The sequence below is a fragment of the Aptenodytes forsteri genome, unplaced genomic scaffold (genome assembly GCF_000699145.1).
Source record: "Aptenodytes forsteri isolate BGI_AS27 unplaced genomic scaffold, ASM69914v1 Scaffold256, whole genome shotgun sequence".
NCBI classification, from domain to species: Eukaryota; Metazoa; Chordata; class Aves; order Sphenisciformes; family Spheniscidae; genus Aptenodytes; species Aptenodytes forsteri.
Genome location: NW_008795021.1, coordinates 2,081,467 through 2,100,135, shown reverse-complemented (window position 1 = coordinate 2,100,135; position 18,669 = coordinate 2,081,467). Strand labels below are relative to the sequence as shown.

Genomic DNA, 18,669 nt, shown 5'->3' with positions numbered 1-18,669 from the left:
GGGAGTGAGCGAGTGGCTGTGTGGTGCTCAGTTGCCGACTGAGGTTAAACCACGACAGCAGGCTAAGGAAAGAGTCTCCTGCTTCTAGGTACAGCCAGTCTCCCTTGCCACCCGCCTGTGGGGGGCCTTTTCACTTACTGGGTCATTCGTGACTTGTAGAAACTATGCTCGGGACAAGATGAGTGTTTGTACCCAAGACAAAAGAAGCAAAACTCATGTCAACAAGAACTTGCTTTCAGGAAGTTCTTCACTGGCAAACATGGGTTTGGATTATCCTTGCATATAAACATACAAACACCACAAAATCCTAAGTTTTAAACCAGGTGTTTCTTACAAAGGCCCTTGAAGCTTTTAACAGAAGGTCAGGAAATTAATGATGAGAGGATGAAGTAACACAGTGCTTGTTCTGTCCCTTTCCAATCCCTGCACACCTGTGAGCCTGCCCCAATCATCATAAAAGAACATTCTGCCTTCTCACAGTGTCCGTGTGCCATCACTGTGCCTCTCCTCCTCATCTCCCTTTAAATGCTGTTCTGGCTCAAAGGGCAGCTGGCTGATTAGTTCATGCAGAACAAACTCACTCTTGAATCTGTGACCGGAAGAAATAAATCCTAACACTTGCTGGGCTTCAACAAACTTTCCAGGCTGCCAGCTAAAAGAATGCTTCTGAGTACCCAGCACTGCATGGTACATCAAGGGAGTTGTGTCCAGAAACTACATGCTTCAACCACACAGTGTTTGTACTCATAGGAAATTAGTATGTGTGCTTGTAAGTTTGGTTCCACTGGGCTCTCACCACTGGGGCTGCTCTATTTTTTTCTTACCCTTTTTTTTTCTTTTTTGCCTTTTCATAGGAAAGTTGCTATGGGAAAAGATATAAAGGGAAAAAGTTCTAGTCCATCTACTGATTTGTACAGTTTGCTACATCGGGCTTCAAAGCTCCTACATGTTGTTCCTTCAACATTGCTCCTCTTATCCATATGTTTTCAAAATTACTACCCTCAGTTTTCACCCTGGAGGCTTCCGAGGCAGTTTTTGACACCAGCCCTGACCTCACATCCCTACCTCAAACAGGAATCTCAGTGCTTCGGATTCCCACCCACTGCAGGAGGGGTCCCTCTTTTGTCCCCTCATTCAGCTCATGTACATGTATGTGTTATTTATTGGTACTTGGACATTAATGTTTTCTGTAATATATTTCTTTCAGACATCATTGTTCTCATCGCTTCAATAGCAGTTGTTTCTGCAAAAACTCAGGGTAACATTTTTGCAACATCAGCACTGAGAAGTCTTCGTTTCCTACAGATCCTTCGTATGGTGCGCATGGACCGAAGAGGAGGCACTTGGAAATTATTAGGTTCAGTAGTTTATGCACATAGCAAGGTACGTAATCCTAAATGCTAATTTTGTCTGGTCGATATCTTCACTTGATGTGATTCAACAAGAGGCCAAGGCAACAAATATTTATCAGTTTTGAGCAGAATACCTAAAATTTTCTGAAGTGACATCAACTGTAATGGGCATTAGTGCAGATACATTAGGCCATGTTAAACACTAACAGTTTTTAGAATATGTTGAAAATGTCGTCCTTGATATGCTGTTGTAATTCAATATATATTGGTGAAGTTGCTGGAGCACCAAACCATAGGAGTAGATTCGGTCCAGTTTTAGAGAAAATTTGCATCCATAGGGAAGCATTTGACTTTTAACTGCTCAAATGCCAAAAAAGTATGTAGATCTTTTCATTATGTCTTCCTTGAAATGCCATTCTGTTCAATCTTTCAAATGAATATTGATCTCTGATTTCTTTTACCTAGGAATTAATCACAGCCTGGTACATAGGATTTTTAGTACTCATCTTTTCATCTTTCCTGGTTTATCTGGTGGAAAAAGATGCAAATAACCAATTCTCCACATATGCAGATGCTCTCTGGTGGGGCACAGTAAGTACAGAAAAATAATAGGCACTGTTTAACCAGTATGCTAGAATGCTTTGAATTTCACCTACTGTAGGTTTTAACTTAGTGTGCTGTTCAGTGAATTGTTTTCACTGGCAGAAAACCAGTCTGAGAAGCTCCCTCCTCCAGCTATTCATTTGCACATCCACAGTTCATTTCACTGCATCCTGCAGAATAGGTGTTTATGTGTTTCTGCTGTGAACCAGATCACCGAACCTTCAAGAGTAGAAAGCATTTTATTTTTTAACCCAGATCCTTTCAGTAATACAGTTTGTAATATGGTCCCACAAAGAGCTGCTTTGATCCAAATCAGAGGGCTGTAAGCTGCAGTGCAGGAAAAGGAACAAGTGTCAGGAAAGAAAAAGGGAAAAAATTCTTACATCAGCTTTGCGGTGAAGGGAAGAGTATCATCAGCCCCTTAGAATGATGTTGTTTCTCCTTCCCCTGTACCTTGAGCACAAAAAACAAGAGTAAATATTACCATTCTGGTTCAGCAGTGTTCTTCAATTATTTTTACAGGTGTAAAAGCCCTGATTTAGTTGAGCTGATGCTTAACTATCAAATCACTTGTTTTTACCTTGTTGAAATCTGTGGGATCTAAGTACATGCCTGACTGCTTTTCTGAAAGAAGGAGGATTATATGAATGCTTACATGTTTAAATAAACTAGGCTTTAAATGAACAATGAAAAACTAGGTCTGAAATTTTGATTTTATTTTTTTATGGCATAATGTGTAGGGATTTTTACTTAAAAATGCCCTATGGTGAGCTAGACTCCTGCACGGTGTGGGAGTTACTTAGGCAGCTTAGGAAATCTGCCCCAACAAAGCCTATGGCAGAGCTATTGCCAGGCAGTATAAAACTGCTTTTCTTTTCCTTCTGATGCCATAGAACAAACACCATGAGCTCTGACAGTGTCTGGGTGGTGAAATGATGCCTGTGAGATCATTAATGCTGACATAACCTAGAGCACTCATTAGTTTTCCTGGAATAAGCACGAGACCTGAACCAGCCTCTGCCACCTTTCCTCATCAGAGGGATGCAGAAATGAAGCTTTCCCACCTCAGACCTTCTGCTGACAAGACTTCATCTGGACTCAGTAGTATCCGCAGGCTCAGAGCGTGCATAGATGGACATAGATGTGCAAAAGCCTTTTCCAAAATGCTTTGAATCCTTGAAAAATATTTTTAATAAGTTTTGTTTACATTTTGAACAAAGGTCAAGGTCATATCCTATTAGTAGGACTAGTTTGTGTATTTGAAATTTGTTCACCTAAGGGTTAACAATTTGTTACATGTCTTCCCTAGAGACTATATTTCTGTGTTATCAGTGCACAAAATTGGGAGCCTGGAATAGCCAGACCTAGTAGCTCTTACTTGTGCATTTACAAATACACGGAAATATTTTTCCTGAAACTTGTTGCTTTAGAGCATCAACACAGATCTCTGATAAAATACATGATTTTATCCTGTAATCCAAACACGTAAAATTCATGTGGGCTAAAGCCATGAGAGAAGCTTTTGCCCTCAGTCACACCACTGCAATTTATTTTGTGGTTTATCTATCTGTAACTGAGAGTAGAATTTGGCCCATGCAAGGAGGAGTTTCACTTTTCTTCAAAAGCTGAGGTCCAGATTTGGCTTAAAGCTTTCTGACCTGCCCATATTGACACAGTTGTGAAGCATCTGGCTTGGGATGCTCATGTCCTCGCTGATGGGTACCCTGGCTCCAGCAGTCTGCAAACATCATTGCCCCCTTGGGGGTGGCGGCAGGGACGTGGTCCTGTGAGAGACCCTCCTGAGTTCATGTAGGTGGGATGTGGCAGTGCGTGAGTCTGGGAATGTGCATTTTCAGCCGCTTGATTCTCCAGGAAACACCCTCTACCTCTCTGCAAAGCCGTGTTTGACTTAGCACTACATAGACAGAGAGTTTGGACTAAGCAGAGGATTGTACCCACCTGCCAGCAGGCAATAATGAGGAGATACATATGCATGAGGAACGGGAAAGTCCCAGCAAACTCGGACCTCAACTCTGACTGAGGCTCATGTCAGATCCAGATCCTTCTCCCTGAGCAGCTCTGGCAGCAGGAACAAGATCTTTATTTTAGAATTTGCTTCTCCACTACCTGCTGACTGCCATTTTTTAAGGAAAAACCCTGCTAAGAAGTAATCATTGTATAAAGTGGTGCTTAAAATATTTTGTACACTATGAAGTGAAAATGTATGACTCATAGGTCAGATAAGTAGTGCAACTGAGAAAACAGGAATCTTTTCTTGACATCAGCAGGAAAAACAACAGATTATAATCAAAAACCTGAAAACTATATTGTATATTTCTGTATCTCTTCTGCTTTCCCCAGTGTGTGACATGAATACATTTAAATTTTTAATGTGCTTAAGTGCACAAAGTTACTGAAAATCAGTGTTCCCTCTTACCTGTTATCTTTGCCATTTTAATAATAGTATTTTTTGTATAATATGTAAAACAGTATGTGGGAAATGCATAACGTGCTTCTTAGTCATGGTTGTTTTTACTGCCAGAGTAACCCACATGCAGATTTTGAAAAGGTCAGATTGTGTGGCATTCTAGGGGAAATCAATGCTTAGTCTCATTGATTTGTTTATTTTCAAAAGTTGTTCTAACTTAAACCACAGACTATCTACCAAATCCCAGACTGAATTCTGTGATGGCAGAGGTACACTAAATAAAAGATTGCATTGAAGTCAGGCACAAATAGTCATCTTAAATTTCAAGCTTTTAGAGGCTCTCATCCCCCCCTCCCCCCTTACAGGACCAGACCCAGCATGAAGCAATTAACCCATTCATTAATTCAGATTATTTGAGGGCCATACCCTGCCATGGTCATTTCACTGACTCCATTTTTGAAGCCCATAATTTTACACTGAAACGAAAGGCAGGATATGGCATCCTAATTTACATATTAATACTCCACTGTATTTGCAATTGCACATTGTACTGTGCAACCTGCAGTTTAAACATCATGCTAATGTTACTGTTGTGAATATTCTTGTGGTTGGGGTCCCCACAGTGCTGCCTAACACAGCAGCACACAACAGTGTGTGTTATATGAAGAGTTCAGGTTCAGAATTTGCTTTGGTAGAGAAGGTAAATTCCTTTAACAGAATAAAATAACTATATGGGAACAACAGGTCAGTTCAAAAACTTAAGTATTTCAAAACCAAATCATGCATGGTTTTCTGAGAACTGCTAGTGTTAGCTAGAACTGTGTGTGCTTATAGCGGCATTTAGTTTGTACATTAATTAGTTTTACCTGCAAATGCAACGCAATTAAGATTCCTGTCTCTTTTACACATTTGACAGGGTTTCTCTTAACAAGTCATTATTTTCTAGTAGTATCCAGTAGTTACAGTTGGATACAGAATGGCTCTGGCACTCCACAGTGACCTGTAGGGGAACAAAACATCTTATGATGAATAATATTGTCACAATTACTAGCTCAAATGAGTTAATATTGATGACATTTTTCCCATTTAATGTAATGATAGCCTGAGCAAACTACATTTTTTTCAGTTAATCAATGTCAGGTAAAGATTCAAAAGGTAAGTACTGCTAGCAGAACATAAAATGACATCAGAAAGAAATATTAGGGTAGAGGGGGGCCTCCTGGGTCCTATCTCGTCCAATTGAAGGCACCTAGGTTATATAATCACATTCATTATTATATTACCTCACTTATTATTAGCATACTTTTTAGCTCCAGCAATGAGATATAACAGAAGTTCTATCATAGTTGTGAGTTTTGAGTCTAGCCAGGTGACACTGCCTGACTCGGCTGGTCTGTCCAGACACTTCATTTATAGAAGCAACCAAAATGGAGTGGTTTGCATCTGGTACAAATGAGAGAACCCAGCTAGCCCATTTAGCCATGTAGGAGTGTGGTTCAGTTGCTTGAACATAGGCATACAGTGCCATACTTAGAATCATAGAATCATTACGGTTGGAAAAGACCTCTAAGGTCATCGAGTCCAACCGTCAACCCTACACCACCATGCCCACTAAACCACGTCCCTAAGCGCCACATCTACACGTCTTTTAAATACTTCCAGGGATGGGGACTCAACCACTTCCCTGGGCAGCCTCTTCCAATGTTTAACCACTCTTTCAGTAAAGACATTTTTCCTCATGTCCAATCTAAACCTCCCCTGGCGCAACTTGAGGCCATTTCCTCTCGTCCCATCGCTAGTTACTTGGGAGAAGAGACCGACCCCCACCTCACTACAACCTCCTTTCAGGTAGTTGTAGAGCGCGATAAGGTCTCCCCTGAGCCTCCTTTTCTCCAGGCTAAACAACCCCAGTTCCCTCAGCCGCTCCTCATAAGACTTGTTCTCCAGACCCTTCACCAGCTTCGTTGCCCTTCTTTGGACACGCTCCAGCACCTCGACATCCTTCTTGTAGTGAGGGGCCCAAAACTGAACACAGTATTTGAGGTGCGGCCTCACCAAGTGCCAAGTACTTCTCCATCTGTTGGAGAGTCTGCTGCCTCTCCTGTGGGTGGTCCCTGTTCAGATGCCCTAGGCCATCTCAGGTGGCACTAGACATTTGTTTTCAGGCAAGCCTAAGTCCTACATTTTAGGACAGGATGAGTTACCTGCTGGAGGAATCTATTTCCATTGTGCGTGTTGCGGTGACCAGGTCATGCTAAACACCTAAGCATTTTATTTTTCAAGTTGGGTGAAATGAATCCTATACAAATAAACTCTAAAAGGTTTGGTTTATTGTCCTGGTTTAGGCTGTGGTTATCAGACACAGAGCTGCTCAGCAGGTACCCCCCGAAAGACATAATTTCCACACCTTGTTATTTCTTTTACTGTATCTTGATCCTCTTTTTCACCACTTTGCTTCCTTTGACCAAGTCTCTTCTCAAACAAGCTGTCCCTAATTACCTTCACAGGTTTGCTACGGATTTTGTAGTTCTGTTACCTAGTCACTCTTGGCCTTGTGTGGTACTGCTGATGCAGTCACCTAGGTGCTGATGTCCTTGCAAGACTGTAAACCCTGAAAGGTTCCAAATAATTTCCTCCAGTCACCTTTGAACTTTGGTCACTTCCCCCTTAACCACCCATGGGATCCAGCCTTCCCTCATAGTGCTAGCTGTAACTTCTGTCTGCTTCTTACATTATTATCAGTGACATCTGGAAATTTCTCATGTTGTCGTGGTTTCACATCCAGTAGTTTTCCACACCCTGTTCAATTAATTTCTCAGGATTATGCCAGTCCGGGCCTGGCCAGTGGTTTAGTCATTCGCTTGCAGCACTAACAGAGATACTGAGGATTATTCCTGAACTTGACCCTGAAGTTGTCTGGAAAAATATTTTCTTAGTCGTGTGATGAGAGGAATATAAAATGAAGATCAAATCCATTTGTTCAGTGTTGAGTAAGATGATACGGCACAGTGCTGACACCCATACGCCCATGTAAAAATCATCCTGAGATAAAACAGCTCAAAGTGAGCAAGAAGCCACTGATACTCTTAATCATATACTGATACCATCAAGTTTTCAGGACCTAAAAGAATGGGGGGAAAGGCTTTAATATGGTCCTGTTGTTTTCTTTGGCAAAATTCCAGAGATAGTCTGTGTGACTGCTCCTGGTTTTGGATCGCTCCCAGATGTCAGATCCCAAAGGTTCAAGTTTATCTTTGACTTCTTCCGAAGATGGTTCGGTGGCCATATCATTAATATGCAGATGACACTTAGTTCTGTTTCCTTCTTGTCAGCCCAGACAGGAGATATCTCTGTACTTTCCAGCGTCTGGCAGAGATAGGGAGCTGGACAGAAGCCAAGAAACTGGGCTCATTCCAGAGCTTCAAACTGCTTCGCAATGACTGGCCTGGAAACAAATTTTGAGGAACTTTTATTCAGGGATTCATTTGTTCAAGTGCTTCGTTGCTCTTGGAGTCTTAATAGCCTCAAACTGTTCTGCACTTGCCCTCTGATGAGAAGATCTGGGAATACCCTCTTCAGCAAACAAAAGAAAACCAAACCAAGCGCCTCTGCCAGGCCAAGAACGTGGTTGCATCAGCTCACCTCTGCCAGAAAAGAGGGAGCTGCATTCCCATCTCCCTTCCTCCTTATCGCTCAATCTAAGCCACGCGCTGCCTTGTGCAGGCTCTGGAGCTTTTTAGGCGCCTCCATGAGCTAACACAACTCACCAAAACAGCAGAAACAAATCATGCAGAAATGTGGATAATTCTTTCCACCTTCCTAGGTTGCACTGGCTCTCCAAACAGTCCAGCAAAAGCTGTGAAGAGGGGATGGGGCAGGGAAGTGAAGAGGAGCAAGGAAGGAGAGTGAGACCTGATAAGCATGCAAGGTGGTGTGCCTGCGACCAGGCTCACATTACAAAACTTGAGACTTGATAACCACTTGAAATTTCAGCTGCAGCCTTAATTCAGCTCACTCTCTTTTAGGCACTATGGCTTTCTCAGGGTAAATTACACCCGCAGCTTGTTCCTAACAATGGGAGCAATTAAAAGCACTGTTTACTATCTACAGAGCCCTAAATAGTTGAAATCTAATTACTTCCAAAAGACTTTCCTTCTTTTGTCCTGTGGTGACCCCGGCATTAAATAGAATTGCTTTGGCCGTCTTGCCTAGGAATGAACTTTGAGGAAGCTGGAAGCAAAATAATGTCTCTAGAAGGCATTTTCCTGAAGAATTCGTTCCTGCCAGAATATTTGCTAAGCCTGAACTTGCCCACATTTGGTACACGATGTAAAATAATTCTCCATGCACATGTTCTCCGCTAATAACAGGCCCTGGAGTCCTTGGCATTCAGCCTACTGTTGTCTATCTTTGTCCTTTAACATCGTGTGCCGTTGCCTGAGCACGCGCACTGCAGCCTCCCACCCGGCCTTTGGAAATCCTCCGCTTTGCCCACACCTCCTCCTCCTGCCCGCACCAGACAGCAGGGTGGGTCCAGACTCCCCAAGAGGGAAGTGCAGAGACGTGACTTTCTCCTGCCAGTCCAGTCCCCAGGTTTGGGACTGGCACACTTCCCAAGCCAGAAGTAGCGTGGAGGACATTTCCTTGGGTTGGGGAAGACCCTCAGCCACACACAGACGTGAAGCCATAACCTTTTGCCTTGGAGATATGCTCAGTAAACCACAACCACGCACCATTATCCCAGTGGCATTTGCATATGCGCTGCATCTCTACATGGCCTGCAGTCAATGCGTTGCATGTGGAGAGCCCTCCCACATGTATCAAACTCTGCCGTCATCTGCACTGGTGCTACACGGCAGGGGTGCTGGCCTCCACAGCACAGCTTTTGAAACATCTGTATGCTGAGCCTCTGATTACACTCACCACATGAAGGGATTGCAGATGCCCCCTTCTTTCTCTTTGACCTCTGCTGACGTAGGTCTCAGCTAACATTGCCCAACAGCCTGGGGTACCTCTGCATCTGCTGCTGTGTCTTTGGAGCTTCATGTCAGGAGTGATGTAGGTATATCTGGGCCTGTTACAAGGAAGGGGAAAGGACCAGGAACTTCTTAAAGTTCCTTCCAGCTTTTGGTTAGTGTTTTTTGTGTTTCAGAAGATCATCCTTTGACTTTATCTCGTCTGTGAACTTCAACTTCCTTTTAGTCCTACTATATTTTTCCAATATGATCTCTGTGTAATTTATATTTATGTAGTTCTGCAAATAGATACAGCTATATTTCCCTGCTGAAAATAGATGAAACACCTTCACATCCATGGAAAAGCACACTTTTTTCTGCCCGACATATAATCTCCCATCATTTGCCTCAACTTTGAGATCCCAGACCTTCTGTTTTATTATTTTTAAAACTTATTTATTGCTTATTTAGATATTTTTCTCACATTTATTATTTATCTCCATTTTGTTCAGTCATAAACAGTATTAAGTTTTCATAGAAAAATGTATTCATGTTAATTTATTTATGTATGTTTTTCTTTTAGAAACAACTATATATATTTCATGTGTCTTGGATTATTTAGTGGAAATGCTGTTTCATGCCACTTAAATAATCTGCAACTAATCTCTCGGTGACTTCGGGTAAACCACAATGTTCATTCATTTCTGTTTAGATCACATTGACAACCATTGGCTACGGAGACAAAACTCCTCTTACTTGGCTTGGAAGGTTGCTTTCTGCAGGATTTGCTCTACTTGGCATTTCTTTCTTTGCACTACCTGCTGTGAGTATGCTTATAAAATTTGTAAGAAGGTAATAGAAACTTCCATAGCTCCTACCGCTGTTATGATAGAAAAAGCTGAAGGAAGCTCTCTACATGAAGAACAACTGTTTAAGGCTTTTTGCTCTGTGACAACACTGGTGAACTGCTATCCAAAATCCAAATGAAAGGTTTGGTGTTGCTGTCATTGCTTGAGTTTTGGGGAGTTTCTTTGGCAAGGACAAAACTGGGAAATAATCCTAAATTAGGTAGCATACTGTTGTGTAATGTTGAAATTCCTTTCTTTTGTTATGAACTGTGGCTCATATATTACCGCTTTTCTTTCAGATTTTTGAAAAAAAATCAGCTGATATGTTTTTCTGAATTAGATTCTATTGAAAAAAAGTGAGATATTTCTAATAGGTTGTCTTGTATGACCATGTTCAGACTACCAACAGAGAGTAGTAGAAGGCATTAAATCAACCAAAAGTTAATGTATTTGAATGTAAAAATGCAACTATCATTTTCTGTGAATGATTGTAAATAAACATGACAGATTGTTTATGTTGCTTTTATCAATGTTCAAGAGATTTTAATGGAAATGGGAATCATCTGATGACTGAAGTATAGTGTAGCTTCAGAAATAACTTTTCATTTTTGTGAGTAAATTTCCTTTCTTTTTTAAATTAGTATTGAATAAACATGAAATCAGAAGTGACATTTATATATTGTTGTATTGCATCCTGTGCAACATATACAGAAAATCAATATTTTAATACTCAGATTCATTATCTATAGATCACTATAAAATATGTATGTTATAATAATACATTTGTTTTCAACCATGTAGACAAACCAAGATTAAAAGTCAGCATTTGCCAACAGCATTGAATCATCTAGTATACTGCATATATTTCTTATTCTAAGTACAGGGAGTATTTCAGTATCTCTGGCATATTATAATGCATTATAATTATAATTATGATTATAATACATTACCTGTTTGTGAATCTTAGACGTGCAATGGCAGCTACTGTAATTAATTCTCTTTGTTACCTAGTCACCAATAACAAGAAAGTTAGTGTTAGCAGGACTACAATGAACAGGTAAAAGATTAATAACCTTACATATTAGAGATGCCAGAACTTTTGTTCCTCATGTCGTATCTACATACAGATACTCATTTTCCTCACAAACGCTTTTGGGTTGAATCTGTCTGTAAAACAAGATATATGTGTGAATCTTGTGCATTTCTAATATTATTTTATCCTGACTAAGAATTAAGTGGAAACATTCTTCCTTATAATGCGGACACATCCAGCAGAATTATTACACTCCTTGCAAGCCAAGGAGGGAAACATTCTCAGTCTTTGGGTCTATTCAGCAGGAGTCAAATTTGTCTTACTTATTTGAAGGTAAAAAAGCCAAAAGGGGAGACGTTTCATTGTCAGCTTTTTTCATAGTCTATAGAATGGAATAATGGGGACTATTTAGATGGGAAAGAGTGAGAAGAAATGGTCTTAATCTGTTAAGCAGGGCGTTTTCTAACTTTTCTAAAATCAAAAGTTATGATAAGCACTGCAGATGTTGACTTTGAAGTCCATATATATCTGGCAAATCTGGCAACTGGTCATTTCATCATTCCTGGCTTAAATTCCTCTGAATGTTCCCACCTGATGTTTTATATATAGATATATATCCGTGGCCCTTAGCGTTGCAGGAACATAGCGTAGCACAAACTCAAGCAATAGTTGGAATGAGTGGTCATTGGTAGCACCACAGATGTTATCTCTTAAGTAAGGAGTCTCCTGCCTCACCACGAACGGGCACTGTTGTTAAGCCTTATACTGTCATAAATGTGTTATCTGAAGCAATCTTATGGTGTAACATCTTCACAAAACCTTTGTAGCCCATATTGTGTATATTTGTTGAAAAAACTACCTACACAATGATAAATGGCGTATTGTATTGCAGGGCATCCTTGGCTCAGGATTTGCGTTAAAAGTGCAGGAACAACATCGTCAGAAACACTTTGAGAAAAGAAGGAATCCAGCTGCCAGTCTAATTCAGGTAAATATGAAATCAGTGAAAAGATAACAGTAGGTGATTTAAAGTACATATTGGAGCAAGTTTTATTATTTCAATTTGGAAAGTTTTGTGGAAATAATGTTTAACAGATTGGTTAGTTTCATGAAATAAGCTTGTTCAGTGATTGCAGTGTGTTGCCATAATTGTGTATATAGCATTTCTATGCATAGTTTTTGAGTTCTTCTATCCATGCTAAAGAAACCAAGTCAAGGATGTCAATTGCATACCTGCGGTTATCGAATTAGTTGGAAAAATAGGATTGATCCCTAGACAACCCAACTGACAGCACAGCACTCTTGCCTATATTAAGCTACTTTTCATCTACTACAGGGTTTAGAGTGCTCCAATGGGTGATATACTTGGTGAAAATGAAAAGTGCCCTGCCCAGAGAATTGCTTTCACTATTAGTCAATTCAAAAACTGGAAATGTAGGCACTAGCGATTCCAAAATGTCTGAAACTGTCTGAAGTGGTTTCAGCTCCAATATCGACATGATGGTGCAGATCAACAATTTAGAAAGATTTTTTTAAGCAAAAGTGGCATGATATTTGTTAAACAGCTGTTTTGCATGTTTTTTTTCCTTAACTTACAGTCCTAGTTAAAAACAAGAAAATCCTCTAAAGAATGAATTTGCACCAAGCTTTACTCGACACGCTGAAAAATAAAAGGGGGGAAATAATCTTCTAGCATCCTAGTTTATTTTCTTGGGATCCCAAGTGTTTTATGTGTGCCACTTACGCTGTTTTTTTAATTCCAAAATAATAAATCCAAATAAAGAAGCTGAGCATGAATATACTAGAGTTCCACGATAAGTTCAGGATAGATGCCAGGCTGTCTTTGAAGCATTCTTAAAGTTAATAAAAGTTTTCCATTATTACTGTTCAATGATTATGAAATACTAAGTATTTGAGTTGTATTATTTAATAGAATAATTAATAAATATAAGTCCACTCCTTTTGTATCTATTGTACTGTAGAATGAGTGTCTGGGATATTTTCTAACAAACACATACATTCTAATCTACTTCTTCCAAGTTTGGTTGCCAGAGGAAACACACAATAGATTTAGGTTTTGGATATAGCTCTTCTTATTATTGTATGACAGCCCAACCAAAATATTAGTCAGACAGCATGCTAAATAGATTAAGAGTAGCTAGCTGACTGATTTCAGTAAGTGATTCTCAATGGGCAAAAACATTGTGAAAGGAAGACATTTGTGGTGGGATGCCAGTGATGAAGGTTGTTCAGCATTTACATGTTCATTTTCATGTTTAGCATTTTCAGTGATCTGGAAATTAATATAAAGTTGCTGATGGAGATATTTGCCAATGGCACAAGGCCTCACAGAATGGTAAAGATGAGGGCAGGCACACGGGAATGAACCCGAGGATGATCTGGGTGACTTTATCCAAATGGCTTAACATACCAAATACAAAACTTGATCTAGAATCAATTAATTCAGACTATTACAAGAGGACTCTATCCTAATATTAGTGACTCTGGAAAGGATTTGACCAAGGATGAGAAACACAGAGGAGAAAGAGTGAGGAAGAAGGGCCAAGAGCTTCATACAAGTTCCCAGTATGTTACTCCAGCTGGTTTGTTACAGTCCTTAGGTACAGAACCAGAAAGGTAACAAGTAGGAGAAGGCTGATATTGTCACTGTATATGGTGATGCTGGTACTAACATGCTACACATCAACTCAGCATCTACAGTTTGTAAATGAGACTGGAAAATTGGAGAAAGCAAAGAAAATGTTGGAAAAAATTAGTCCAGCACTGGAGAAAATTTCATATTCATAAATGCAGGATGTGTCTGAACTTCATATCATTGTCTACTGTAACAGTGCCTGGGCTTTTTTAAATTATGTCTTGTGGATATTGATAATGAACTACCATGGAAATCAGTGTGCTCTAGTTTATCAGGATAATGTCTATCTTCCAATCAGTTACTCTGTAGAATTAGTCTGTGCTAACTCCTTTGTTGCCCTAGATACACTGTCTGCTACAGCCTTTACCTGACTTAAAGACAGCTAAGTTATCACTATAGAAAACTGGAATGTTTCATAGGGACATACTTTTCTCAGTATGTTTAGCTTATAAGAAATATTCAGTCTGAAGATTATTTGAATACAAAAGTCCAAAGAAGCACTGGAACCTACAGGACCTACAGACAGAAACATAACAAATATCTCTGGCTATAAGCCAAAACCAAAGAGTTTCAAATTAAAAATAATGCAGATTTTTGACAATGAGAATGATCAACCGGTGGAACAATTTACAAAGTAAGTGGCAGGTTCTCCATCTGTAGATGAAGACTAGATGTATTTCTGGGAGATATGCAGTAGGAAAACACAGGGTATTAGACTCTGTACAAGAATACCTGGATGACATTTAATGGTTGACAATACACAGGAAGCACAGATACTCGGCTAGTACAAATTAATATAGTTATGCTGACATCAGGGAAGCTGTTCCAGTTTGTAGAACTGAGGATCTGTTTTACTATCTACATGCAGTTATAAATCTAAACGGTGAATACATTTTCAATGTTATGCTTCGGTCACTCACCTTTGAAATGATTTATTTTGTGCTTTTAAACATTTAGCAGTGTTTCAAATCACAGAGAATACTTCACTTTTCTTCTAAATGCTTTTTGTCTGGTTTTCATTATCATTTACAAAATGTATTATGACACTTTCTTTACCTCAGACTGCAAGTTTGTGTGGGTGTCCCCTATGGACTTGTCACAAATAAATCACTGTGATGCTTTTTTGAGCACCTTTATGTGTTGAATATCTTCTGGTGCGTCCACAAAGCCAGTAACTCTTACTTTACCGTGCGAAGTGTACTGTGATTCACAAAAGCTTTGGTAGGTTTTTACTGGTATTTCCTTAATCAACCTAATAGAGCACACCCCAACCTGAGCAAAATCCCCTCTCTCCATAATCAGTGCGGTGGCATTGTCACTTCATGTTCTTGGTTCCTTTGTGCTTTTCTATTGTTTCCCCATTTGAGCACCTTTATGTGTTGAATATCTTCTGGTGCGTCCACAAAGCCAGTAACTCTTACTTGTGCGTGCGAAGTGTACTGTGATTCACAAAAGCTTTGGTAGGTTTTTACTGGTACTTAATCAACCTAATAGAGCACACCCCAACCTGAGCAAAATCCCCTCTCTCCATATCAGTGCGGGTGGCATTGTCACTTCTATTTTTTCCCCATACCAGGCTTCTTGGCGGTTTTATTCTACCGACGCCAGCCGAACAAACCTGACAGCCACCTGGCGATATTATGAAAGTATTCTTCCTCCCCTCAGGCATGTATCAGTGCTATGAATGATAAAAGAAAGCCATGACTTGTATTGGTTACTAATCTGCTTTTCAATTTTTTGTTTCATCCCCTGCTCCCTCTTGCCTTGTTTTTTCTTTTTTACCATATATCCTGCACGTAGTGTGTATGGCGTAGTTATGCGGCTGATGAGAAATCGGTTTCCATTGCTACCTGGAAGCCTCATTTGAAGGCCTTGCATACCTGCAGCCCTACAAAGTAGGTACAAATATGGCAGCTGGTGCTGTTCTCGATGTCTGTTCAAGCTTATAGAGAATTACTATTTGTTTGTTTCGTCTTGTTTTGTCTTCTTAAGTCCTCTCATTAAAAACTTCAACTAACAAATCATATCAATATTATCTAGGAGCCTAGGACAGTGGGACAAATACAAATCATTGCCATTTATCTGAGCACAGGCATTAGAAGCATTTTCCCAAAACCCCACTCATATATCAAGGTTAATGTTTCACCCAGTTCCAAATTATCTCTAAAGAGGAAAACATTAAGTTTAATGCAGAGTTTGTTCCTTGATTTAATGGTATTTTTATGCCTGTGCCTCTATATAAGGCTATAGCTACAGATCAACCTTTGTGAGGGAAGAGAGCCTTGCGGTATTCTGCAGATGAATGCACTGGGGAATTTGCTCCTTTTCGTCATAACTTCTGGTACATTCAGTATTTCCTTAGGGCAAATTATATCCTCAGTTATACACACAGTCAGTGGAAGACGACTAAAAAGACCCGATGTCACAGTTTGGCAGACAGGAAATATTTGATGTCCTAGTTTGGGTGAGAATTCACAGAGCACTGGCAGCCCAAGACTCTTCAATAATTAAGTAAAAGATTTACCAGAAGGTAGTAAGTTGACTGATTCAATACGGGACACAAATCAGGAAGTAAAGGATACTCGATAAAGATCAAAAAGGAGAGCGCTAAAAGCCTTATGGGAAAGCTCTGATAAGCATCCTAACTGTTGTTATTGCAGACAGTGCAAAAGAATTAGTGGTTTCTCTCAAAGCTGGGTGATGAACATCCACATGACAGTAAAAAGGTAATTGTGTGCCAAAAAGCTCAGCCAAAAAGAGGTTTGGCTGGGTACCCAAAGCTGATCTTTGAATTTCAAAGAGTTGACAAGACCAGAGCCATAAGTAATCCATTACCATAACTGTAATTCCAAAACGCTCCAAACTAAAAGGAGCTTTTAGATGAAAAGTTACATGGAATATTGATTTTTGACATATACAAACAGGTTGAAGGCAACATTGGTAGAAATGGATGGATATAAAATTACATAAACAATGAAGCTGTATCCCACCTAAAATATTCGAAAATATGACTGTCCCTCAAAAGTGCATCTACTTGTTATTTTAAATAAGCGTATTGCTGTGCTATCCTAAAATTAAACCTTTTTATTTACCAGAGATAACTTTATCTAATAAGAGCCTACAGCTTTCTGTTATAAATGTGTCAGCAATACATTTTGCCTAAGTGCTTTGCCAACTCAGTCTGCAGTGGTATGTACTAAGCATGTTATGCATGTGTTAAAACAACTGAAAAGTTTCTTTTTCAGAAGCATTGTAGTTATGAGTCTTGCTTGAATGTTTTTGTGGTTGCAATGTAACGTGTGTGTTGTACACTAATTAACATATTCATTTACGTTTATCATATCTAACATCATCTGTAACTAAGTAATGTGATTACTATCTGCATAACAAGTATGTTTTTCCCTCCCACTCCCTCACCTGAAGAAAAGAACAAGGGGAAGCTTCTAGCAGGTTTGTAGTTTCTTTTATTTATTTTATCTGTGAAAATGCTGCTTCTTAATGGCTTTTAGATGTCTCAGGTTCTGTACAGTAGGTTCAATGAACTGTAACTGTTAACTGATAATAATCACAAATTGCATTTTTTAAAACTCATATCGATAGACTAATGTGGCTGAAATTTGCTTCTTTGTCACAGTTTTTGTATGGAAAAACTAGGCAATTTTTTACTTCTGTAACCACATGTTTTAACTTTGAGGGGGGGCTCAGTTTGAACAGTGTCAGAGTAGCAAGTGGAGCAGCCTCCCCAGACCCAGCTCCTGGGCAAGGACGCAGCCCCCAGCTTCTGCCATAAAATCAATGCTCACGGTTTCCAGGAATTGCAGTGGAAGTTACAGGCATATAGTTGAATTTGGCTTTGTGAACAAGCCCGCCAGCCCTCTGTCGCAGGGGGAGGACCCCCCGACAGGGCTGGTTGGATGTCACCTTGGCAAGGGTCTGTGCTGCCCTGCAGGAGCATCCTCAAGGCTTCCTCAGCGTCATGTCTCCATGTTTCCTAACCTTTTCCTGCCGTCCCTTCCTAAGGAGCAGTTTGGGACACGGCAGGTGGGGGGAAAGCACCACTGCAGTGGCTCACTTCCGCCTGGCTGCACGGTTTGCACACTCGCACGGCCCTGTTCGGGCGGAGGAGGCAGCCTGGCATCTCTCCTTAAATAAGCACCACCGCCACCGGCCAGGAGGGCAGGTGGGGTTTCTACCCAGCCTGGATGCCGGCTGAGGACTGGTTGCCTACAGCAGGCAGAGGCAGGCCTTGGCAGGGCTATCCTCGCTGGGTAAATAAAGCCCTGGAGATGCACGTCCTAAGGAAGGAGGAGGAAATGCTGCTCTTTGCCATCCTTATAGCTCGACTCCTTAGGGACAGGAAAGGACTCGGTGGCTACAAAAGAAATTACAGTGCCTCCGAAACCCATTAGGGATGGGAGTCAGCAGGCGTTTGGCAGCCGGTATTGCGGTATCAGCACGATCACAGAATAATGGAGCTTACCTCTGAGCAGAAAACGATGAAAAGCCAAGAAAAAAAGTGTCAGTGACACGTCAACCCCTGAAATACATCCGCCCTCGAGTTGTACTGTGGTTCACAAACTCTTCTGGGTTATTCAATCACCTGTGAGGAGTCTGAGCACTGCAGCACCTCACACAAAAACAGGGGTGTAATATCTTCACATCGATTACCCGTGTCCTGTTCCACTTTCCAGATTGCTCCTCCGGTGCCTGACTCCATCCTTTTCCCCGATGTGCACGTAACTGCTGTTAGTGTCACAGTAACTCAAGGGGACTGGATTTGCTCTTAGATGTCCC

At 40.5% G+C, this 18,669-nt stretch overlaps 1 protein-coding gene across 1 annotated transcript in view; it reads left to right on the top strand.

The window, feature by feature from the left end:
* Positions 1-18,669, top strand: part of KCNQ5 (potassium voltage-gated channel subfamily Q member 5) — a 192,181-nt gene that overhangs the window by 134,850 nt on the left and 38,662 nt on the right. The window contains exons 4-9 of the mRNA XM_019471122.1: positions 1,208-1,383; positions 1,818-1,943; positions 10,051-10,161; positions 12,112-12,207; positions 15,676-15,770; positions 17,299-17,325. Coding sequence (XP_019326667.1) covers positions 1,208-1,383; positions 1,818-1,943; positions 10,051-10,161; positions 12,112-12,207; positions 15,676-15,770; positions 17,299-17,325 — 631 coding nt within the window. The remainder of the gene's footprint in view (positions 1-1,207; positions 1,384-1,817; positions 1,944-10,050; positions 10,162-12,111; positions 12,208-15,675; positions 15,771-17,298; positions 17,326-18,669) is intronic.